General features: G+C 42.8%; 2 protein-coding genes across 7 annotated transcripts in view; one reads left to right on the forward strand and one right to left on the reverse strand.

The window, feature by feature from the left end:
* The window catches only part of TANC1 (tetratricopeptide repeat, ankyrin repeat and coiled-coil containing 1), a 65,141-nt gene extending 47,607 nt beyond the window's left edge, over positions 1–17,534 (forward strand). For all 4 annotated transcript variants that reach the window (XM_017823740.1, XM_017823738.1, XM_017823739.1 and 1 more), the window contains 16 exons: positions 398–629; positions 1,072–1,238; positions 2,506–3,113; positions 4,449–4,557; positions 4,740–4,862; positions 5,660–5,896; positions 6,461–6,650; positions 8,200–8,274; positions 9,689–9,822; positions 10,549–10,672; positions 10,792–10,967; positions 12,009–12,141; positions 12,907–12,998; positions 13,435–13,581; positions 13,992–14,092; positions 14,979–17,534. In XM_017823740.1, the coding sequence (XP_017679229.1) occupies positions 398–629; positions 1,072–1,238; positions 2,506–3,113; positions 4,449–4,557; positions 4,740–4,862; positions 5,660–5,896; positions 6,461–6,650; positions 8,200–8,274; positions 9,689–9,822; positions 10,549–10,672; positions 10,792–10,967; positions 12,009–12,141; positions 12,907–12,998; positions 13,435–13,581; positions 13,992–14,092; positions 14,979–16,314 (3,984 nt within the window). In that variant the 3' untranslated portion in view covers positions 16,315–17,534. The remainder of the gene's footprint in view (positions 1–397; positions 630–1,071; positions 1,239–2,505; positions 3,114–4,448; positions 4,558–4,739; positions 4,863–5,659; positions 5,897–6,460; positions 6,651–8,199; positions 8,275–9,688; positions 9,823–10,548; positions 10,673–10,791; positions 10,968–12,008; positions 12,142–12,906; positions 12,999–13,434; positions 13,582–13,991; positions 14,093–14,978) is intronic.
* Positions 17,535–17,635: 101 nt separating this feature from the next.
* WDSUB1 (WD repeat, sterile alpha motif and U-box domain containing 1) overlaps positions 17,636–24,271 on the reverse strand; it is a 14,964-nt gene continuing 8,328 nt past the window's right edge. For all 3 annotated transcript variants that reach the window (XM_017823743.1, XM_017823742.1, XM_017823744.1), the window contains 6 exons: positions 23,089–23,122; positions 21,374–21,414; positions 21,168–21,274; positions 20,122–20,301; positions 19,176–19,316; positions 17,636–18,017 (listed from right to left, as the gene is read on the reverse strand). In XM_017823743.1, the coding sequence (XP_017679232.1) occupies positions 17,857–18,017; positions 19,176–19,316; positions 20,122–20,301; positions 21,168–21,274; positions 21,374–21,414; positions 23,089–23,122 (664 nt within the window). In that variant the 3' untranslated portion in view covers positions 17,636–17,856. The remainder of the gene's footprint in view (positions 18,018–19,175; positions 19,317–20,121; positions 20,302–21,167; positions 21,275–21,373; positions 21,415–23,088; positions 23,123–24,271) is intronic.

The following is a 24,271-nucleotide window of genomic DNA, read 5'->3' on the forward strand; positions in this document are numbered from 1 at the left end:
GCCTGATGATGATCAAATTAGTCCTTGGTTGTTACAGTGTGAGACACAGTGTTGTTAAATCCCAGCTAATAGGTCAGAGCCTCGAGTTACTTCTCTCGTACTGCTTAGTTATTTAGCTGCTTCCCCACTGTATCCAAATGCCACAAACTCCAATTGCTGTTTTCCTGCCAGAATGTGAAACTTTGGTTTCTTTTCCTCTCTGCACGCCCTGCAAGGTCAAAAATCTACTCCTTTGCCTTCCTCCCTGTGTTTGACCCAGGCCCGCGGGGTCGGATCTGACTCTGAAGAGTATTTTGTCGATGAGAGAGAAGTTTAATAACACTTTGTTATAACTACACTAACTGGTACCCAGCTGAAATACCGAGAAGGTGATGCTTTTTGGTTTCCCCCTCTCCAGGTGGTGGCTTATCACTACTGCCAGGCTGACAACACGTACACGTGCCTGGTGCCCGAGTTCGTGCACAGCGTGGCCGCGCTGCTGTGCCGCTGCCAGCAGCTGGCAGCCTTCCGGGAGCTGCTGGGCAGGGAGCCCCAGCTGCAGAGCCTGCTGAGCCTGCGCTCCTGCGTGCAGGACCCTGCCACGGCCTTCAGGAGGGGAGTGCTGGAGCCACTCACACACCTCAGGAAAGGTACGGGGAGCAGGGACCTGGAAATGGGATCTGAACTGCAGGAAACGTGGAAAAGAAATCAGAACTAAATAAAGCAGGATATTCCTGGAGAAAGGGATTATTCCTTAATTGTGGTAGTTGTTTGTAACAATAACAGGTGGGTTTTCAACGGTTGATTTGTGTTTTAAATTAAAATTCTGTGAAACTTACTGAAGGTCATGGAAGCTTTACCTTTTTTTTTTTTTTTCTGCCAGAAAACTGAAGGATAACTGTAGCTTGAAGTTAAGGCTGCACATTCACATTAAAGGATTTTGTTTTCAGATGCTTTTGTCACGTTTTCTCTTGTAATTGTCTGTGCCTAAGAATTTGCAAAGTGGTTGAGGATAAAAATTTGAGGACAAAAATGTGTCATTTAATGGGAGAATTTGTTTTCATCCTTTCCTTTTTTATTTTCAAATTTCAGAGCAGAAGATTCCTGAGGAAGACTACATAATTTTGGTAGATGGTTTAAATGATGCTGAATTTCATAAGCCTGATTATGGTGACACAATTTCTTCATTTATCACAAGTATAATCTGTAAGTTTCCTCCCTGGCTGAAGCTCATTGTGACTGTAAGAACTAACTTCCAGGTAAAAACACCTTTTAGTACTTTTCTTACCCTTAAAGACTAAACAACCATTTATACTAGTGCAGCTGCATTGTTATGAAAAATACTGGGTTTACAGGAATTCAAAGTGAAGTCTCTTGGGTTTTTTCCTTCCTTTGTTGTCACATGTTTATTCACAGTACACAAATATGATATTGGAGGCCTTTTTAGTTGTGGATCACTCTCTTGAGTCTGCCAGTAGAATTGATAAGAAATGGTGAAATTGGAGTCTGTTCCCTTGGCCCTCAGGACTGCAATGGCAAGGTGCAGATGTGCTTCAGTACGGCCTGCTGGAGTTCATCCCATCTCTGCCTGCCTGCCAGGAGCACTAGGAGTGTCTAACTGGCTGAAGAGTTGATTGATTTCTCAACTAAAGTTTTTTTTATTTTCTGCAGTAGGGACAGTTCCCTGTCTGGAGATGTGTGTCTGTGATTAAGACATCTCACTGGCCTGACAGTGCAGCTTTTAGAAATCCATGTAACTGCATAAAGTGGAATAGAGAGTTCCTTTTTGTGTTGAGGAAGTGTGGAGAAGTTTGTTTTAAACCCTTGTGATACCTCTATGTAAGAAGTTTTTAGTTCCAAAGCTTTAATTTTAGAAATTTTAAAGTAAAACTTTAGAAGTTTTACTTTAGGTAAGAAGTTGAAGTTAAAAGTTGTAGAAGCTTTTCTTTAAAATAAAGATCTTTTGGATCTTTATTTACATAAACATAAAAATATGTTCAGTAAAGCTGCTGAAATGTCAAACTGTGCCACACTTGGCACTTGCCTTCAGCCACCCTGGGCTGGGGATGTGTGGATGGTGCCTTTCTGGTACATCTGGAAAGATAAAATGAAAAGGAGATGCTTTTCTCTCTTGTCATTTATGATACTTCTTAATAAATCTTTCCTACCTAATATATCATTCCTCTTACCTGCCCCTTTCCCTGGCCTGTCTTAGGGTCTAATTCTGGTAACTGTATTCTGTTTTGAAGTGATCATTTCTATAGCTCATCCACTTCAACTGCTGAGCTTGGTCACTGTAATATCTGATACTTTCCTATGAAAACTGATAAAATGTAGAAATACTGTTCTACCTGTTATCAGGGGATGGTATTTGCAAAGCCGTCACAGGGATACTAAATTGCTTTGTCTGATACTCACTACAGAAGAGAAACACAGCAGAGATGTGTCATGGAGTTCTCAGTGCTGGAATACTATAATGCCTCTGGGTTTGTTTTGTCTTTTCTTTTTCCCCTCTCCCCCTCACAGGAAGTAGTAAGTTCACTACCGTTTATTGCAATATCCCTGGACAATTTTCCAGACAACAAGGAAATTCACAATGATTTGAATGCTTACATTCAGTACAGAATTAATAGCAGCCAGGAAATCATAAACAACATATCTTTAAATGGAAAAGCTGATGCAGCTACTATTGGGAAAGTGAGTAACCACCTGATCATGAGAAGCCTGGGATCTTATCTCTATTTGAAACTCACTCTGGATCTTTTCCAAAAGGGTCACTTAGTAATCAAAAGTGCAAGCTACAAGGTTGTTCCTGTGTCTCTGTCAGAGCTGTACTTACTGCAGTGCAATATGAAGTTCATGACAAACTCTGCTTTTGAGCGAGCCCAGCCCATACTCAATGTGGCACTGGCATCCCTGCATCCCATGACAGATGACCAGATTTTCCAGGCTATTAATGCGGGACAGATAAATGGGGAACACCAGTGGGAAGACTTCAGCCAGAGGATGGAAGCCCTTTCGTGTTTTCTGATCAAAAGACGTGACAAAACACGCATGTTCTGCCATCCTTCCTTCAGGGAATGGCTTGTCTGGAGAGCAGATGGTGAAAATACTGACTTCTTATGTGAGCCAAGGTAAATAAAACATGCAGTAATTTGGTTTCAAATAACTGCAGTTGTGTTTTGTATAATTGATTGCAACAGCTGGTGAGAGGAAAGAGGGATGTTAAAGCATAATTACACCTAATTTTTTCCAAAATTAAAAATTTTATATGTTTAGAGGTAGACTTGACTTGAAGTCAAAGGTTACAATGCATAATTGACTCTGTAGAAGTCACAAGTTTGCATTTGACTTTGCTACTACCTTCGTGGAGAAATGAGAGTACTGTGTTGTTATTAGTACAGCAAAATTGTTAAGAATCAAGTGCAGCAGCACCTTGCCTATATAGAGTGCAGAAATAGAAGGGGAAGATCATTTGGGCTCTTTTAAATATAAAAATAGTAAGACATTTTGTGGTGTAATGATATCCTCCTGGCATTGTTTCAGTTTGTTCCAGCTCCCTTTCTGTGACTTGAGGAGCAGGAGTTGGTTGAGCTGGAGACAATGACTGTTACTGGTCATCACATTCTCACAGTCAGCTCCTTCCATTTTTTTCATGTTCTTCAGGATTTACAGTTTTGGGGTTTTACAAAAGAATAAATAATGCCCGACATTTGGCGTTATGACCGGCCCGAGACTTGTCTGTGCTTTCATGTGGCTGTAACGGAGCCAGTTCTGCAGGTGGGACTGGGGGGTTGCAGCCTCATGGCCCCCCCAGTTCCACCACACTGGGCACTCCCAGCACTGGCCCCAGCAGCAGTAGGGGCTGCCTGGGCTTAGGGAAAGCTGCTGGCTTTGGAAAGGTCTGTCCAGAAATTTCTGAAGGCAGGGTGAGAAGCCCCCTGCAACTTGCCCTTCAGCTGAAGAGTCCAGTTAGCCTATGGTTAATTGCCCAGTTCCAGCATATATCCCATTAATGAATAGTGTATGATAACCTTGTTTCCTCAGGCTTGTGGCACTGCCACTATTGTCTAGAACACTGACCACCACTAATGTAGGTGTCGAATTACTAAATTCACATTTTATCTCAAATTTCAAAAGGATCCAGATCTTGTGTTTCTAAAAGAATTGGCTTCTCTCTCAGGTGCCTGCAGTTCCTGGCTCGAGAACACAAAAGGGAGGAGTAAACCAGAGTCAAGCTGACATGGGCCCCCTGCGAGGGGACAGCAGAGAAATACCAGGACTGTGTTTCAACTTCAAAATTTGCCTCTTTTCTTTTTGTGTTATTTCGTTACGGAAGGAATTTTGTTCAGATGTAATGGTGTGTTTCAGTAGTCTGACAAAGTTGAGCTGTTATAACAGGCACCTAGACATGTCAGGATATTTACTGAGATACAGTTATAAAAGTGGTTCTCAATCCTTTTTACTAGGAATGGACATGCTCTACTGGCTTTCATGTTTTCTCGACAAGAGGGGAAGTTAAATCGCCAACAAACTATGGAACTTGGTCATCACATCCTTAAAGCTCACATTTTTAAGGTAAAGCTTGCAACTTAGTTGGGTCATAGAGATTCTCCTCTGACTTCCTTGAATAATTTGTTAGGAGCTTATGCAAAATACTTGGTAGTGCTAAAGACCAAATTGTTACTTCTCTTTATACTGAGTTGTAGATCAAAATAGTATTTCTAATCTTATAGAGAATGTTATATCATTCCTGTTAGGGTCTGAGTAAAAGGACCGGAATTTCTTCCAGTCATCTCCAAGCCCTGTGGATTGGTTATAGTACTGATGGACTGTCCACAGCCCTGGCTTCTCTAAGAAACATCTACACACCCAATGTGAAGGTAAGAAAATCAGCCTTCTCATACAGTCAGCGCTTCATCTGGTGCTGCTGCTGCCACTGGTTGGTGTTGAAGTTTTAGCAGAAAAGCTGCTCACACCTGGATGAACTCCTTTGTACCAAGCCTTCATGTGCTTTTATAAGCTGTGGTTGAAGTCCAGATCAGTTTTCCTGGATGGTTTTGATGGAAAGAAGGGTTAGGCCTGGTTCTGCTGTAGCCGTGCTCTGCAGCACAGGGGGGTGTGGGTGCATTTCTGGGGCTCAGACATCCCACTGGCCTCGCTGGGCTGTGGGGGTGTGCCAGTTGTAACAGGGGGAAATGCTGTGAGAAGAGAGGATGTAAAATGCCATAACTTTGCACTGTTATTTGAATCCCCAGATTACAGATAGGGAAATCCAAGTTGGTGAGCTGGAGTTTGAGCCAGCTGCTCCTTTTGGTTAGGAAGTGCATGTCCGTGAACACATACATGCAGGCTTTGCTCATTTTTTTTGAGATTACTTTTTATGCAATCTGATTCTCTCTTAATGGAGACAGTTACTTAAATCTTCAGTCACACATGCGTTTGTGATGAGAGTAATGAGTTTTCAGGGGAGAGACGAGTCTTCTATCGGGAGTGTGTTGGTCAGTAATACAGTAATTATTTACTAAGAGAAGATTTTACACTCATATATTGCTATATATGTGATAAAGTTGATGTCTGCCAGTAAAATCTGTATCAAAATTAGAGAATAACACCTGATCAAGGTGTCAAATTCAGACAGATCTGAGGAAAATATTATTCTGTTTAAATTAAATTTTAGGTGAGTCGGCTGCTGATTTTGGCAGGAGCAAATGTGAATTACAGGACTGAAGTACTGAATAATGCTCCAGTGCTGTGTGTTCAGTCACACCTTGGGCATGAAGAAGTGGTCACTCTTCTACTAGAATTTGGAGCTGCTATTGATGGAACTTCAGAAAACGGGATGACAGCCCTGAGTTACGCAGCCGCTGCCGGTCACATGAATATCGTGTCACTGCTGTGTAAAAGAGGTGCAAAGGTGAGCTGGTGCAGAGTGTGCAGCCAAGAGAGTCAGGCAAAGGCCTAAGAATAGATATAGTCCTGGGGGACAGTCCAGACTTCTGTGAAGCATTTTCCTTGTGCCATTAATCACAACCCTCTGCCAGATCTGTTCAGCCAGTTTGGGGTGCACCTCACTGTGCACTTACAGGACCTTCTCATCAGCTTATTTGTCTTACTGAAGGAGTGTCAGAGCCTCCTAAAGTTGAGGTTGAGAGCACCCCTAGCTCTCCTCACCCCCCCTCTCATCCCCTTGGAGCCCCAGGCTGTCCAGCTGGCCAAGCTTCATCTCGCCTTGGCAAACCCATGCTGACAGCTCCTGGTCACCTTCTTGTCCTTCTTGTGTTTAGCAGTGGTTTCTGGATTCTGTTTTCCATCACTTTCCCAGCCACTGAGGTGAGGCTGCCTGGCCTGTAATTCCCCAGATGTCCCTGGCTGCCCTGGACAGCAGGAGTGGCAGCTGCTCTCCTCCAGTGCTCCAGGTCTCCTCTCCAGGCCTTTCACTGCACTTTTTAACCCCCCATGTTCCTTTTCCCTCGTGCAGGCCGACTGTGCAGACAAGAAGGGCCAGTGTGCCTTGGTCCATAGTGCCCTGAGAGGGCACCGTGGCATCCTGGAGTACCTGCTGGGGCTGGTGTGGGTGGCTCCGTGCCGGGAGCAGGACGCGCTGCGGAAGCGCCAGGCACTGCACCAGGCACTGACGGCTGCTGCCAGCATGGGGCACTGCCAGGTGGGTGAGCATCACACCTGGGGCACTGCCAGGGGGTGAGAATGACACCTGGGGCACTGCCAGGTGGGTGAGGATGACACCTGGGGCACTGCCAGGTGGGTGAGCATCACACGTGGGGCACTGCCAGGGGGTGAGGATGACACGTGGGGCACTGCCAGGTGGGTGAGCATCACACGTGGGGCACTGCCAGGGGGTGAGGATGACACGTGGGGCACTGCCAGGTGGGTGAGCATCACACCTGGGGCACTGCCAGGTGGGTGAGGATGACACGTGGGGCACTGCCAGGTGGGTGAGCATCACACCTGGGGCACTGCCAGGTGGGTGAGCATCACACCTGGGGCACTGCCACATCCCCTGAATTCAGCAGGATGGGGCAACAGTGCTTGCAGCTTTTTTGAAAGAGGTTTGGGAAGAATTACTGAAGCTCCTGGTATTTATCCCAGTTTGTATTAGCAGCTGGTGCAAATGCTGTCGCAATGCTACCCAATAACGTGGCTTCAGGATTTCTTTATATGTATTTTCTGTCTACGTTTTTCCTCTCTGTTCTTGGAAGTTGTGCTAAACCTCTAGTGGTGATGAGTTTCTGTATCAACGATCCACCTGAGTGGATCTACTTCACAGTGAATTTTTTTCATAGTATACCAAATTTTACATTGCATATAGTTGCACATGCGTAACTTTTTACCTGATCTACATGTCAGGTTACAGACTTGACCTTAATGTCACTTCAGATAGAAATCTGGGAAGGAACACTAAAAGTAAACACATGACAAATACTCAAAACGCTTTAGATATTTAGGTAATACAAGTATGTTGTCTGTTCATTGAGAAAATGAATTGTAACCTTGATATAAAAGTAATGGGTAAGTAAAGGTACTTGAATAAAAATCACACTAGGCTGAGGGGATCTCCGGTCATGTGTTAAGTGATGGGCCAAAAATGGAAACAAAATCTGTTCAATAAAGCCATTTCAATATTTACTTCTTTTAAATCTATTTTTTAATTAATATAAGATCAAGAATCTGATCCTTAAAGTTATTTAGTTGATTAACATATAGAAATGCCTACATGAAGTCAATTTATGATATGATATATAAGCCATTGCTGTCTTAAAATATAAACTTGAGGATTCTGAACTGTGGTTAACTGGGATTGATGGATAATTCCTTCACTCTTGTAAAAGTTCTTGCTTGTTATCCAGTGATTAAATGAAACCAGTCAGCTCCTCAATACCAGCAAAACAGATGACATTAATCATACTTACCAGAAAATGTCCATGGTTCTCTATTCTTAAGACATTAAGAAGCTCAATTCTTCTTAGCTAGAAAAAAGGACCTGTTTCATGAATTTTAAATAAATTATGTTCTAACATTTAAAATTCTAGGATTTTCTATACATTGTATACAACAGTTTTCAGACAGCCTGAAAATACCCAGATCCTTTTCTTTACCTGTAGCATCCCAAACTTCCTGGTTTACATCTTTTATCCTTTGCAAGTGACAACCGATGTTTTTGTGGCTCAGCACATCTCTGCTCCCTGGTTTTGTAGGTAGTTCACTACATCCTGACAGTTGAAAAGGACCATGACATGGATATCAATGACACTGATGCCTTGTGGGGAGAAACAGGTATTTCCTTTGTCATATTTTTCCTAATTAGAGTTGCTCATTTAAGAAGAAAGAGTGTTTAATTTTTTTAATTTAATCTTCTGTAATAAAAATGATGGGACGTACCAGTTTTAATAAAAAAATGCAGTTTATAAGGATAGAGTTTTAACTTACTAAATCTGTTCATCTCATGTATTGAATTATTTTATGTTAAAATTACTGTAAATTACTGACTTTCTGATTAAACTGAAAATGGTGGAAATACAGTGTTTCATTATGGAACTTTATGAGATTCTCTGTTTGAGAACTTCTGTTTAAATCTCATAAGTTTTGAGGAAATGCTGGGCTGTTGCCTCATTTGCTCTAATTAGGCAGTGGAGGAAAAGACCTGTCTTTGGACATCTGTTTCTAGGTTAATTTTGTTCTTTAATATTTTGTCAGTGGTACTTTTTTTTAAGTTCTTGCATAATGCATTGGAAATCTTTACTCACCGAGGAAATGAACTTCTGAAAGGATTTTTGAGTAAGACAGAGTCTTTTGCCAGTAATACTTGATATCTAGAGCAGTTATTTTCCAGTTGTTCAGCTCTAAACAGTTGATGTAACTGTAACACAGTGAAGCTTCAGTGAGTGAGGAGGGAACAGGTTGATACTGTTGTTAAAAAGGAAAAATTTACCTGCAGTGTTTGTAATTTCATTTACTTTCAGCATTCACTGGAATTAAAAAAAAAAAATCTACTTTACTATGTTTGAAAATGCTAAAAAATGAGTAACAGGAAATTCACCATTTGACCCACTTCTTATAGAAAATATGGGGTGTTCCCTTTGTCATGTGTTTCCTAATTAGAGTTGCTCATATGGGCTTTAGAAACTGGAGGGGCAAGTCCTTTGCTGATCTTGCAGAAGTCACACACAGACCTTTTTGTTTCAACAGTGTTGGCATGACTGGTGAGGCTTCAACACAAACAACAAAATTTTAATTTCAAAGTCTATTTTGAGCAAAATGGAAGAGGGGGGAAAAAATGATGGAGAAAGTATTTTCTTTTTTCTTTGTTCTTTTCAGCTTTCAATGAGGATCACAGGGAAAAGCTGAAACAAGGGGGATTCAGTAACACCTGCGGGGGGAGGTGTAAAGGGTTAACCAGCCCAGAGCTGGTGCTGATGCCCTGCTTTCCCAGCCCTCTGATGCCCTGCTCTCCCAGCCCTCTGTGCTCTCCCAGCCCTCTGATGCCCTGCTCTCCCAGCCCTCTGTGCTCTCCCAGCCCTCTGATGCCCTGCTCTCCCAGCCCTCTGTGCTCTCCCAGCCCTCTGATGCCCTGCTCTCCCAGCCCTCTGTGCTCTCCCAGCCCTCTGATGCCCTGCTCTCCCAGCCCTCTGATGCCCTGCTCTCCCAGCCCTCTGTGCTCTCCCAGCCCTCTGATGCCCTGCTCTCTCAGCCCTCACAGCTGCTGCAGGCCGAGGGAAGCTGGACGTGTGCGAGTTCCTCCTGGGGCGCGGGGCAGCCGTGACGAGAGCCAACAGGAGGGGGGTGCCCCCGCTGCTCTGCGCCGTCCGGCAGGGCCACTGGCAGGTCTGCACAGCCTGGGGCATCCCTTGGGAGCTGGGCCCCGATTCCTCCTCCCTCCAGTTCTGAAATAAATTCGTGTACATTTTCTAATGGGCGTTCGCATCGACTTTCCTTCCAAACCCTTTGTATCACTTGACGTAACTCACAAAAGTACCTCGGCTGCATGACAGCCTTAGGTTGTGACATACCTGAAAAATAACCCGTGAGTTAAAATATTTCATTTCCTAGACCAAGATCAGAGACCATTTCGGATCCTCTGAGCTGCTGCTGGGCAGAGAGAGAACCTTGGAGTCAGGAGCCTTCCTCGTTCTGGCCACTCCTGCCAGGACGAGGCCCTGGACTGCAAACAGTCGGGGCTTGAGCTGCATGGGATTTCCCAGGGATTGCTGTAAATAACACCTGTCCTCTGCTCTAAAAGTTCATGATATTGTGGCTGAAATCTAAATCTGCCAATTTCATAAAATCATGGTGTCAGTAAGGTTGGGAAAGCCCTCTGAGCCCACCGAGTCCAACCATCCCCCAGTACTGCCGGGGCCCCCCCTAACCCATGTCCCCAAGTGCCACATCCACACTACTATTAAATCCCTCCAGGGATGGGGACTCCACCACTGCCCTGGACAGCTGTGCCAGGGCTGGGCAACCCTTTCAGGGAAGAAATTTTCCTAATATCCAACCTTAACCTCCTCTGGTACAAGCAGTGTATTTTTAAATTGCTATTTTCTGTTTCAGATTGCTAAACTTCTAGTGGAGCATGGGGCTGACGTGAATTTAAGTGACAAGCAGGGCCGAACACCACTGATGGTGGCTTCTTGTGAAGGACATCTGAGCACTGTGGAATTTCTGCTTTCTGAAGGTAGAAAATAAATAGTGGATCAAGGCTGCACAGATGCACCAGAGGCTGCATCTGTGTGTTAGGCAATTTTTCCTATTCAACAGAACATCTTCCTAACAAAGTTAATTTTCATTTTACAGGTGCAGCTATTTCCTCTCTGGACAAGGAAGGACTGACAGCTCTGAGCTGGGCATGTCTGAAAGGCCACAGGGAAGTGGTTCAGTATTTAGTAGAGAAAGGTGCAACAACTGATCAGACAGACAAAAATGGACGAACGCCCCTAGACTTGGCAGCGTTTTATGGAGATGCTGATATTGTAAGTATAACAATAGAAAAATTAATCATGTACTAAATTTTCATAATACAAAACAGAGCCTAGAAAAAATATTGCCAACGAAAATGGAAAGAAAATTTGGTGAAGTAGTTAAGATGCTTACACTGCTCACATCCCAACTGCAGTGCAAGTGTTTGCTCAGAAAAGCATTTTCTAGATGAGGTAGAAGCCCAGAATTATGCTGCAGACCCACGGGAGTCCCCTGACAGGGTCCTGGTCAGGTGGTGCCTTCATGGAACAGAGACCCCAGGGAGAGGTGTAGGAATAGGAAGGGCATTATGGACAGATCCAAGAGGTCAGCAGGGGACTAGAGGGAACAGCACATGCAGCCTCTCACACTCACATCTGTATTTCTGAGTCTGCACAGACAATGTCCTGTTTCAGAACAGCACTTCAGGTGCTGCCATGCAGGGAACTCACTGTAGCACTTGGTCCCATCCAGCCTTTGTCAGAATTAACTTGAAGTTGTAAATAAGCCCTCAGGTTCTGCACTGGCTTTGGTGGGTTCCTGACACTGCGAGTGTTTGTAGGTGACACTGGATAGACTCTGCTGGGAAGTGAGGGGTGTCCAGGCTCCGTCCTGTCCCCATGTTTGCTGTTAGGTGGTTGTGCTGGAGCAGTGCCAGCTGCCATGTCCCCTCACAGACTGGTCCCATCAGAGTCTGTGCTCAGCCACTGGCTGGGGGGCGATGATGCCAATGAAAAGGTGCAGAGCAGGCCCATGGCTGTGGGTCGTGGGACCTGTCTGGGCAGGACTGTTGGTGCCTCTTCCCTTCAGAGATCACTGCTGGTCACACTTGGGCAAGTAATGGCCTTGGAAAATGACCATTGCTTCCATCCAACCTGCCACTGCTGCCAGGTATCCCATGCTGCGTTGCCTTCAGTGGATTTCACGTGCTGTACTGGCCTCACGAGCACATCCTCAGTGTATTTCTAGGAGGATATGCGGTAGCTTAAGTATTTCACTGCTCTGCCTTTCCTGCCACAAGCCATGTTACAAGGCTTGTCTCATTCTTTTCCCAGGTGCAGTACCTGGTGGAGAAAGGAGCAATGATAGAGCACGTGGATCACAGTGGGATGCGGCCGCTGGACAGAGCGATCGGCTGCCGCAACACCTCAGTCGTGGTCACACTGCTGAGAAAAGGAGCTAAGCTGGGTGAGTGGAACTGCCCTGTACCGGGAGAAACAGCTGCCTTCTGCTCTGCCAGAAGCAGTCATTTCTGTAAAGCAGATTAAATACCTGGAAACACTAGATTTTTTGCTGGTTGTCTGGTTTGCAGATGCCCACTCAAGAGAACCAATCTCCTTTAAAGGCAGACACACACAGCTCTACTTCAGAGTTTTATTCTGCTCCTTTCTGTGATGTGTGCTGAGGGTGAGGTCTGGAGGAGTCACTCTGTACGTGGTTACTCTGCCATGATATACTTTAACAAGAAAATGATGATTCACTATTAGTGATACATAAGTCTGACACTGTTAATGAATTAGATTAACAAGTTTTACGTTTAAGTGACATTCTTTTAATAAATTATAGAATCATACATTTTTGCAAAGGGTAGGCAAAAAAAATGTATGTCCAAGTCATGTATTATCAGTAGGCAAGTACATGGTGCAGTTGTGTATGTGATAATTACTGAATCCTTAGTACCTTTGAAATGTTATTTCATATTTTTTGGATAGTAAGTATGACCAGATACAGGTCCTTGCTTAGGCCTGAGCTTTACAGTGGTGGGACAGGCAGGGGATAGACGTAGTTTAAACGTGTGTACACCTGGATGATGAGAACAGGAATACTAGTTCCACGCAGGTGGAATATCTCCTGAAGTGGGATTAGGCTCTCTAGGCTGATTGACTTCCTACTCTGAAAGCAGAAACACACTTTTTTCCCCTTTGTCAGAGACCCCTAAAATTTAACTTGCAGGAAATGCAGCCTGGGCTATGGCCACCTCGAAACCCGATATCCTCCTGATTCTGCTGCAGAAACTGATGGAAGAAGGAAATACACTGTACAAAGTAGGTAGATTCGTACTTTTTATGATAACAGAATCTTGGACTTCTGCATGTAAGTAGATTAAATTTCTTTATACCTCCTTTTCGACTACATCATCTGGTTTTTTACTGGGCTGTTTAAAAAAAAATAAAATGCGTGTATCACACATGATTTTTTCTGGTACTGGTAGTATTAATGCAAGTATTATCCTGGTCTAATACCATTAAACATTTTGAGTTCAGAAACAAACACAAACTGTAGTTAATGTGCAAGTTCTCTCACTGTGCTTGTCTGCCAGTATAGCCTATGCTGTGTATATTTATTTTTTTAAAAATCTCTCTCTGTTTTTTTCTTCTTGAAGGGCACCTCTTGGTAGATGTCAAATATAACATGCTTTTTTGCAACAGTATTGCAATATTAAAAGTTTGTGAAAAGCTTCTTGTTCCCTAAACTCTGCAGAAAGGCAAGATGAAGGAAGCAGCCCAGCGCTATCAGTACGCCTTGAGGAAGTTCCCGAGGGAAGGCTTTGGAGAGGAAATGAAAGCCTTCACTGAGCTGAGAGTTTCATTGTATCTGAACCTGTCACGATGTCGCCGAAAAACAAATGTAAGATCTTACTGTTCCTCTGCTGCCTCTCTGGCTTTCGGAATTCTCTCCTCCTGCATTGCTGGGGTGGACATTTATTGGTGCTATTTTATAATCCTTTTCACTGTACCCTGACTTTGGGCTTTGTTGTGTTAGCAAATGGGCAACTTATAAGATGAGTGTGTGTTGCAGTGGGGGATCTATTACAGCTAGTGTGAGGTCATCCAGTTATTTTGGAATGATGAACTGCTGCATATCTGTGGTACTTTTCAAAGACTGGATGGACAATGCTGCCACCACCCTTTGTTGTGACACAGCCCAACCTGGTGCCGTGGGTGCTTCCAGGGGAGGCAGAGCCTGTGCCACGGCCCCAGAGCCTGCAGCTCCCTCTGCCTGCTGGGGTGTAACCGGGGTGTTTGGTTCATTGCCAGGATTTTGGTATGGCTGAAGAGTTTGCTACCAAAGCCTTGGATCTGAAGCCCAGGTGTTACGAAGCCTATTATGCCAGAGCAAGAGCCAAGAGGAACAGCAGGTACTGTTTGATTCTGTGGATCTCTCTGCACAGATTCTTTTTTAACCTAACATTTTTAATAACTTGTTCTCTTCCGCTAGTTCTATGTGGAATTTGCAAAGAAAAAGTTATTTTTTGTGCACTTTCCATCTGTATTAGGTCTCTGTATCAGTTAAAGCCAACCACACCCAAAGAGCAATATTGAATACTTATTTCGGTAATCACTGGGCAGTCCAGAAAGTAACAAACTGATATGAAGAGGGATTATTTGAAATGTAAGGCTGCATGGGTCTGCTACTCACATGACTGAGCAGAATGCGACCAACAGTGTGCAACCCAGCCTTATCACTGCATTATGTATTACCAGGTTTATTTATCATGTATTACTGGCTGGTTTTATAGGACAGGATATGTTGAATCATTAGCAGTTAAAGATAAAAAACAAGGGGAGAGAGGAGGAAATATCTCTTCTAGTCTGGAAAAATGGCAAACTATAGAGGTATAGCTGAAGTACAGGGAAAGGTGCCTTTGGTTCACAGTGTCTCTTCTAAACAGCTCAGTAGATAGTCATGGAGTTAGCAGGTTCCCTACTCTGGAGGCAACTGTGAAGGGCTTGTGAGATGAAGTGTCAGTTCCTACTGTTCCCAGCAGAGACTTCTGCTGCCTCCCTGCACGGATTGTCACAACACTCAAGGAAGGGCTTAGGGATGGGTCTGTGGTTCACCAGAGGGAAGAATTTCCTGAGGTGGAGAACATCCAGTTCTTACACTGTTGCCACCTGCAGCAGGAAATGACACATCAGAATATTTCTCTGCAAGTGGCAGAGGTGGATTAGTAATAGGCAATGGTGGGGCTCAGATCTGCTCTGGATCTTCGCTGTTTACTTTTTTTTTTTCACCCTAAACAGAAAGTTACTTGCTGCTCTTGCTGACCTACATGAAGCCGCTCAGCTGTGTCCCAGCAATCAGGAGATAAAACGTCTCCTGGCTCGGGTGGAAGAGGAATGCAAACAGTTGCAGAGAACACAGCAACAGAAACATCAGTCTGCACAGCTACTGGAGCAAACCAACAACTCCGATAATGAGGAGGGTGTTGTATCAGGCGTGAAGGAGAATTTCAGTCCTCAAGACAGGGAGGATGAACTGTCACACCTCGATGAATCTGTTTCCCCACCACAAAGGTTGCAATGTTCCTCAGCTGCTTCATCGTTCAGCAGGACCCTTCAGGAAGGTGTTCAGCAGAAGGCTCCGTCTGTGTCCCCTCAGAGCAGAACAAGCAGTAAGTACCTGAGAGAGCCAGGCTTGATCATGCAGCCAACAAAGCAGGCACAGATTGTAAAAACTAATCAGCACCTGAGCTCCATCCAGCCTGGATCTAAACCAGGAAGCAGTCAAGGTAATACAAAGGCACAATCATCTTTGCAGCATCATCCCCTAAGTCCCTTGCCTGTCCCACACTCTAGAAGTCAGCATTTGGATGGGACAAGCACACTGTCATCTGGAAGTATTTCCACAGATCCCGGTGCTGAACTGTGCAGTGAGAAGTTCATGTCCAGCCAGTGTTCCCATCCACAGCATCACAAGACTCTCTCTTCTCATTCTTTTGCCAACAAGTCTAAACCTGCAGACAGGTCAACAGGCCCTGCTCAGATGAACTTCGGTAACACAAGGCAGCAAAGCCCTGTACCCAGTGCTGTCTCTTCAAGCTCTCCATCCAACAGTGTGATTCTGGCCAGCTCAGCCAGCAGCTTTTCAGGCAGCGTTAAGGGGCTGGGCCCTGATGTTCGACTCAAGGAGAGTAACGTGAGTCAGGTTCAGGGTACTGAGCACCGACCCCGCAATACCCCATTTATGGGAATCATGGACAAGACTGCAAGGTTCCAGCAGCAAAATATGCAATCCAGTCGCACTTGGCACGCTCAGGCATCAGATGGATTATCCACAAACGTTGCTCCTGGGGGCATCCAGCCCTCAAACTTGGAGCAGTTCTCAGTGAAACACTACCCAACTAAAATCCCCTCTCTGGCTGCTGCCCTGGGAGATGGCAACCAGAGCAGTGTGCAAGCGAGAGACCGCGAGGAACTCCCATGCCCAGTCCCTCCCCACTGTCCAGACAAATCCCCCAGCCAAGGTTCTCATTCATACCCTGATGCTGCAGCCAAACCCTCGTCCCACAGCAGCCAGGACGGGCACCTCAGCCACACGGCAAAACCAAAGCGATCCTTCATTGAATCAAATGTGTAAGTCCTACTTTGGGTATTTACTGGGTAAACCTGGCTCAGCACAGGGTGTGACTGCTCTCACAACACTCACTGGCTGGGCACAGCTGGCTCTGAGGGAACAGCCCGTGCTGGCCAGTCCTTACTGGGATACAACCACTTCACACTGTTCCTACCAGCACAGGACAGTGACAGTAACTGGAATAACAAGACTTCTGTAAGAAGAGTCAATTAGGGTTGTCCAACCAACAGAGTAGGACCTCGAGCAGAGAAATCCTTTCCATTACATTTTACCTTAATTAAATAAGAGTTTCCTTTCATGTAGGGCTTCAGTCTTGGCTTTTGGTTCTGTTGCATCTCACACATAATACTTGTGCCTCTCCAGTGCTTAAGTGCTTACTTCTCACAGCAGTGTTAAGGAAGTTAATCTGCTGCAGAATACTCAGATCTGTACATGCATGCATTTTTTTAAATCAAAGATAGTATTTTATCACTTTTCTAGCGGGATGTAATTTGGGTTGCATGATGTACATTTAGGAAGCATAAATAATTTGTGTATGAGTAAACTATAAGCAGCCATGTTTGACATGTAAATATAACTATTTTTGGTAACTAGGAGAAATCAAATAAAATAAAGAGTGACATTTGCATGTGTATTAAGAAGCTTTGACCATATTGGTTATTGCACTGAAGAACACAATATTATGGCCTATTAACAATAATTGCACTTTATATAGGTTATCTAATCACCTTTGGGTGCTATCTTAAAGCAAAATGATTTATTGTTTATTTGTGAAAAGGTACAGCAGTTAAATGCCTAGTGAGTGTTTTTATGGGAAACCTAACAAATGGATGGAGTGAAGATGAAAGTTTGAGGAAAAGTGTATGTGCAGTGGCATGGAAGGATGAAGCTGTGAAGTTTTTTTGGAGGAAATAAGGTTTTATATTGGCAAGAACGTTGTGAAAAGGAAGGGCTGCAGCGAACGTTGCGACGAGTGCAATTCAGTTGGAGAGCTCAGCTTTACACCCTGCCCGTCGTGCTTGGTTACAGTGCTCTGTGTCCAGTGTAAGACCTGTACCCAGCTCCACAAGTCCTTCTGGAGTTTGCATCATTATGCTTTAGCTTATTTATTGTTTACCGGTTCTTTGATATTTTGTACAATTCATATATTAGTCTTGTTCTGTAGTTCTATTTTTGCACAGCTACTGTATTTTTTTCCATACAAAATAAACATGCTTAATATACGTGTGGGATGAGATGCAGTCCCTGATGGGATAGAATGATATAGATCCTATACTTTGCTATTTCTTACCTTCTGAAAGACTGTAGACTCAGAAGTCAGAAATGTAGTGAAAATTTTAAGAAAACTTTATTTGAAAAACTGTTATTACTTCATTTCTTGAACAGAAATACCACAAAGGAAAAATAACCAAAACTTCTTCTGGGAGCTTCCACCAGTGAAGGTTTTCTTTGAAACAGCCACAGATTAGACCAGAAATAGAACTTTTTTTCCCAGTTGTTCCTGATACAGTTAGTTCCTTTAGCTACACAGAATTCCAAAGTGGTTCAACATTTCTGCTGAGTCTCCAGCCAGCGAGTGATGGCCATTTTTAGTGTCCTGTTTGGTGTGAGCATAAGGGAGTGGAGGGGAAGATTGGTCATGGGACTAGATCGTCTCTTATTGCTGATCCAGTGTTCCATTGCTTCCCTTTCATAGGAATAGCCATCTACAACAAAACCATCAACAGAAGCTCCTATTACAGAGGCTTGGGCACTGTGGCACTCTACAAATTTTAGATATTTAAATGGAAAGGAAGGAAATACATCCAAACAGGAAAAATTGAGATTTAGAGTAAGTCCATGGTCTGTGAAAGCTCTACTGTGAATATAAACAGTTCAGGCTAGTTTCATGTTTCTGTCTCTGACTGCAAAGCACCAAAGTATATTATACATGTTAAATAAGACTGTCTTTTCAGTTTGACTGATCCATAATGTTAAGTAAAAGCTCTTTAATACAAAATAGCTAACACAGCTAAAGCTTGCTGCGCCCATGACCACTGTGGGCGCCCACCTGGCTGCCCCAGCCCTGAGCTAGGCCTCTGCTGAGCCTTCACCAGCTGTCCAGTTTCAGGGCTTCAGCTCTCCAGTTGGTACCTAAACAAGGTGTTACTTAAAGAACAGAAATGTGGCCCCTGCTCAGTGTTATTTAGCCCAATCACCCAGAAATCTCTCTGATGGAGATTACACTGCTCACCCTGTATTCAGTAAAGCCACTGCCACTCCAGCAGTTAGCAAATGTCTTCATATTTTGAGCATTTTAATTCTCAGGAGTCTGATACCTCACGACTGAAGTTAATCACTGCGTCAGAAGAACTTACACTGATCTTCTGATGACGGTATGCCCCTCCCCACCCCCAAGATTAGAACTACTAAGCACTAGTTCTCCATAGAATGTTTTACCTGTAGAATATCTTAAGCTCCTGGTGTATCACAGTTCAAAGACCTTGCTGAATTTAAAGGAGTCTCCTTCAATACAAACTTCTAAGTGCCCTAGAGATGGTGTGCTAAGTAGTAATGAGCCTGGGTTTCCTTGGCTTTTTGCCCCAGTGTGTGCACTTATTTTGCACTTATCAAGCCAAAGATGTAATTAGGCTTGTAATTATATTTGCAAAGGCACATTAAAAAAAAGGAAACAAATGCTTGATACAGTATTTTTCTCCCTATTAGAGATGTCATTTGGCAAAATTAAACATTTATCACAATTCTGTTTTGTTGCAAGAGCTATTTAAAATAGTTTATCTTTCTGATAAGACAGGCCCATTTTTGTGTTCCCACACCGATCTTTATCCTCAAGTAATTTTAATTGATGTCACGTAAAGACATACCCGCTGCAATGACAGGATCCTTCATAAGCTCCCTTGTTATAGGACACAGGAACTCATCAGGGACAGGAACAGAAACTGAGATCATTGTCATCCTCAGTTCTTCAATCTTCTGGAGAATTTTACTGCGTAGGCCTAGAGACTCTGAAAAATTATTTATACATGAAGCAGACAGCACAGACAGGTAGGGCAAAGAGTCAGCAGCTGCTTCAAGAGACACAGCTCCATCTCACCACCCCCCAAAACAAAAACCTGCAGCCAGCCCAGCCACAGGATGTCTGTCCTGCTGCCCAACAGGAACCTGAGTAAGGAAAACAACCAGTAAAACCAACACAGGTGCAGCAGTGCTGCAGAGCCATGGCTGTGTGGTGATAAACTCCTATCATTTAGTTAAACTGGGACTGCAGTAGCACTGAAAATCTTGTTCATCTTGGGCAGGTAGTATTTTCCTGTTTTGTAAGTGCTTGAGCCGTGGCAGGTAGAGAGCAATTCTTCAAGTCAGTTTTGTCAGGCCATAATTTTTATACCTTTGTTGAGTCCTTTCCCCACAGAGAACTCTCATTTTCAGCAGGTCATTGATCACATTCAGTTCTCACAGGACTTCCTAGTCAGTGTTAATTGACTGGCCTCAGCAGATGATGCTGCAACAGAGTTTTAGGCTACTTCAATGCTAAAGACAACGTGCAGCAACTGAGGAAGCCGGGGGTCTTTCATGGATGACAATTCTGTCAGATTCCCTGCACCTGTTATTTCTAGAATTCAACAAAGCTGGCTGATACACAGAGATACTGTGATCTCATATAGACCAAGTCAACACTCACACAATGGTAATGAAATAAAAAGGCATTTTGGGGGGGGAAATCCACGTACGGAATTCTTAACTTTCTTTTATTACAACATTTCAAAGTCCTTTAAAAATTAAAAACTATTTGGATTTTCATACTCTTACCAATTTTTAATTCATTAGCAAGACCTTCCTTAGTAAGATTCAGTAGCTCCTTGCCATCAATATTATTCATTTTGAAAAGCCCAACAAAGTCTGCTAAATCTTGTGCACAGAGCCAGGCTGAAACATCATCCTCTGACCAGTCCTCAACAGCCACCTGAGATTCAGTTTCTACAGTATTTCCTTTGGAAATGAAAAAGACAGTTACAAAACAAAACAAAAACCAAAAAATCCCCAATCAAACAAAACAAACCCACAAAACCCAAAAAACAACCAACAATGAAACCCACCAGTTCTAAGAAACAATGTCATTAATGAACTCTGGTTTTAAGTGTTCTCAGTACTATACATTCTCCATCTAATAAAAGAAATGCTTATTAGACATTATTTTGGGGAAGAGGCACGATAATTTTTGTCTTTTTACCTGTCAATTTTCAAAGTTTAGAAGAATTTAATCTCTCGGATGCCCACATGTCTGTAAAATCTGAACTGAATAACTAAAAACCAGAAAAGTGGAACCATCTCACACCTCCTTGGAAAGCAGACTAAAGCCCAAACTTATTCTTGTGCTTTGAACAAGATCACATGTACCTTTGTTCCACAAATTTTGGGTGCTGATGTGTTTTGTAACAGTAGCTATCTTGGGTTTTTTTCACCTGTAACAACTGGTAAACTGTTTTTCTTGCTGACAATTATGCTTGCAATTAGCATATTTTCTGGTTAACCCATCACAAATGATGCTTGTCCAAAAAGTCTTTCAGCACTCTGGCAATAATATTCATCTCTTAAATGCTGTCCAGAGAGCAAGCAATGGCAAATATCAGAAAAGAAGATACAGCAGATTAATCAAATTAAGATACATCTAGTATATTTTTCTTTAAAAAAATAACCAAATACCTTTGTAGGACTTCAATCAGGTCAGTTCAGAGAAAAGACCAGGAACAGGCACACAATTCTGAGGTTACACATTAACTGCAGGTAAGAATGTGGGGGGTTTGCATCTTCAGAAGGTGCTCTGAATTTAAAGAACAAACACTTCACACACTGACCTGCAGAGGGTTGCTTAAGGTCCAACTGCCATATGTGCACAGTTTTATCCATTGAGCCTGTGGCAAGTAAGTGACTATGTGGTGCAAAAGCACAAGTTGTAACATATCTGCAAATAAAAAAAAAGAACACAGTGTGAAAATTCACGACAAAAAGGCTTAATTTCTTTTATTAACAGTGAAACAGAATAATCATATTGAATTCTTACCTGGTATGCTGAGACAAAGTACGCAGGGTATTGCCAGTACTCTGTAAAAGAGTTTTTGTAATTTTAAATCTTAAAGAATAAAAAGAACATTTCTTCATTTGCATGCTTCCTCTCAAAGTAAGGAATATTGCCTCTTGAAAGGTGACACAAGTTACCTTCAGAGAAGTTACACAGCCTTGACAAAGCTGATCAGCAGTAGAGGCAGAACTGCAACTTGAATTTCCTGCCTGAAGCCCCCCTGGATTCCTTGGGGCACTGCCACCCTTCCCAATCAGCCAGCACGGAGCATGCAGGAGAACCGTGCCAGAAACACCCACTGAATGAATTACATCCATACTGGCTGACTGTTCGTGGGGATAAAAACATTTCTTTTACAAATCTGGTATTAGAAATCACCAAAAGGGAAGAGCTTTAAGCCACAATCCTTCAACTGGACCAGTAATTAACCACAGCAGTGGTTCTCCTATTTGGCCACTAAATATCAATAAAAAACCAAATTCCTGAATTTCCACAGTTTTAATTTATGATTGAAAGACCTTCCCTCTTATGAAAGATACCTTTTTTTGACAGGTACAGACGAAGTGGGAAGATGATGAGCAGTTATCAGAATCACTAATTGATCAGTCAGCACTCCAGTAGTTTGAGCTGCCCAACATGATCAAAGTGCCCTATTTTAGGCCAAAATCTCTCTCTGTCCCATGAAGGCTTTATGTCCCCACTTTTCCCCACAAAATCACAGGGGATCTCTGCAGATCACCTAGTACAGACCCCTTGCTAAAGCAGGGCCACCTACAGCAGGTATCCAGGTGGGGTTTGAGCATCTCCAGAGGAGAATCCACAACTAGAAAAGTTCTTGTCCCATCTGATAAAAACCAAAGGCCACAAAAGCTGACAAACACTATTAAGAAATACTTATGCTGTGGTTTTGTGCATATTTTAATTTTCTGAAGCTCCAAAACTCTGGAGGACTTCTTACATACCTGTCTAAACTTCAGACTACTAAAATAACTGGACTAAAAACTGTGCAGGTATCACAGATTTTGGTGAAAAACTTTAAAAATTGTATCAATACAATAGATATATGCAGAGCAAGCTGAAGAAGCTTAAAATTTGTTCATCCTCCATTTTCAGCAAAATTATTATTTTTTTTAATACTAGAAAGTGCTAGAGGTAAATAGCACTTACAGATGAACCATGAAAGATGTAATAACATTATTATAGAAAATGCTTAAACAGTATGTTTTAAGGAGAAGACACTGTATTTAACATAATTTTCTTGACTTCTTTATTATGCTTCTATTTTATCTGCACTTTATATATAATTAACTAAAGAATTTCTATGATCACCATTCCCAATTTTATGTCAAAAGCTACACTCCTCCTTGCTTTGGAAGCTAGGCATGTTAGGATAAACAAAAAATCGTTCTGCTTCAATATGAACATAACTTGTAAGTATGGAATTAATTAAATAATACCCTACTGCAGAGAAATCAACAAATCCTCAAAATGTAGATAAAAAGTGAGAAAGACTGATCAATTCTCAAGAGACACTTTCCCTTAGACAACTCCTGCTCCTCCCCCCAAACGCACAGTAAATAATTTGGGATTATATCGTTTCTATTCTTCAGTATTTCTTTATGCTGATAAGACACTGCAGCAGTACTGACATTAAAAGACAACAACCCAATGAATGGTCTGTACTATGCTATACTTACAGTTTCATAGATTATGACACACTTGTCCACAGACCTTTAAAAAAACCAGACATTAAAATGAAGCAGAGAGGGAAAAAGAAACTGTTTTTTCATGAAGAAAGGAGGAAAAACCTTTTTTTGCAAACAATATAAGATCAAACATATTTCTTAACAACACCTGATGCAAAGTTTGGATATCTATCTCCCCTCCACCAGTGTCCACCTTAAACAACACTGACCAGTGTGAAGTAAAAACCAGCCAATACGAAAACTCTGCCCTTGCATGAGAATTCCCGAGGCAAAGGATTTGCACAGTTGCTTTTGCCCCCACTCTCTCTACCATATCTCTACTTTATATCTTTGCAAGCAGCATCTGTAAAGCAAATGCACAGTCTGGCTGTCCAAGATCTAGTCTCAGCCCTTCTTATTTCTGAGACCTTTCCATTTGCAAAGCCAGCCAGAGGAAGTTGTGTCATGCAATACATAAAATATAGCTGTGCAATGCAATCAGTACATACATATTTCATGAAATACAAATTGCACAGTTATTTACCATGGCAGCAGTATTTCCTGAAAGATTTTATGGGATAGACATTTCACTTATGACAATGTAAGTGAAAACAATAATCTGTACGTCTAAGGGAAAATAAAATAACTCTACATCACAAACATTCATAATGATCTTCAAATACTGAAAAAGACTCCCTTAGAAAGAATATAAAGCAAAGTGTCAAAGCAAGCTATTGTCTCCTGGGGTTTGTTTAGTTTTAAGTTTATTTGCTGGCAATTGTAGTCTTTTTCCTTTGCAAGACATCAGCCTTTCAGTTTAGAAAGGCTTTGTAAATAAGACAGTTAAAATTTAGAGTGGAACCACTGTATTTGCTACTTCAAGCTACCACCTAGTTTAGAAGTGACTAAAATACCCTTCATGAGAAGAGCAGAGTAAAAGCATACAGTCACTAATATTCATAAAACCATAAGTGATTATACCTACCTTATTTATAACTTCCTCTCTCAACAGCTTGGTCCCTGAGGAAAGCCACTAGCAACGAGCTGCTGCTGAGCATCAACCAGCCCTTTGAGTCTGACCACGCAGAGCCCCCTGTGCGAGCCCCCTCCCCTCACAGCTGCCTGTGACCCTGGGGGCCGTGCCCACAGCCGGCACCATTCCCTGTTCCCACCCTGTCCCCACAGCCGGCACCAT

Source organism: Lepidothrix coronata, unplaced genomic scaffold (genome assembly GCF_001604755.1).
Source record: "Lepidothrix coronata isolate B3197 unplaced genomic scaffold, Lepidothrix_coronata-1.0 Scaffold105, whole genome shotgun sequence".
NCBI lineage: Eukaryota > Metazoa > Chordata > Aves > Passeriformes > Pipridae > Lepidothrix > Lepidothrix coronata.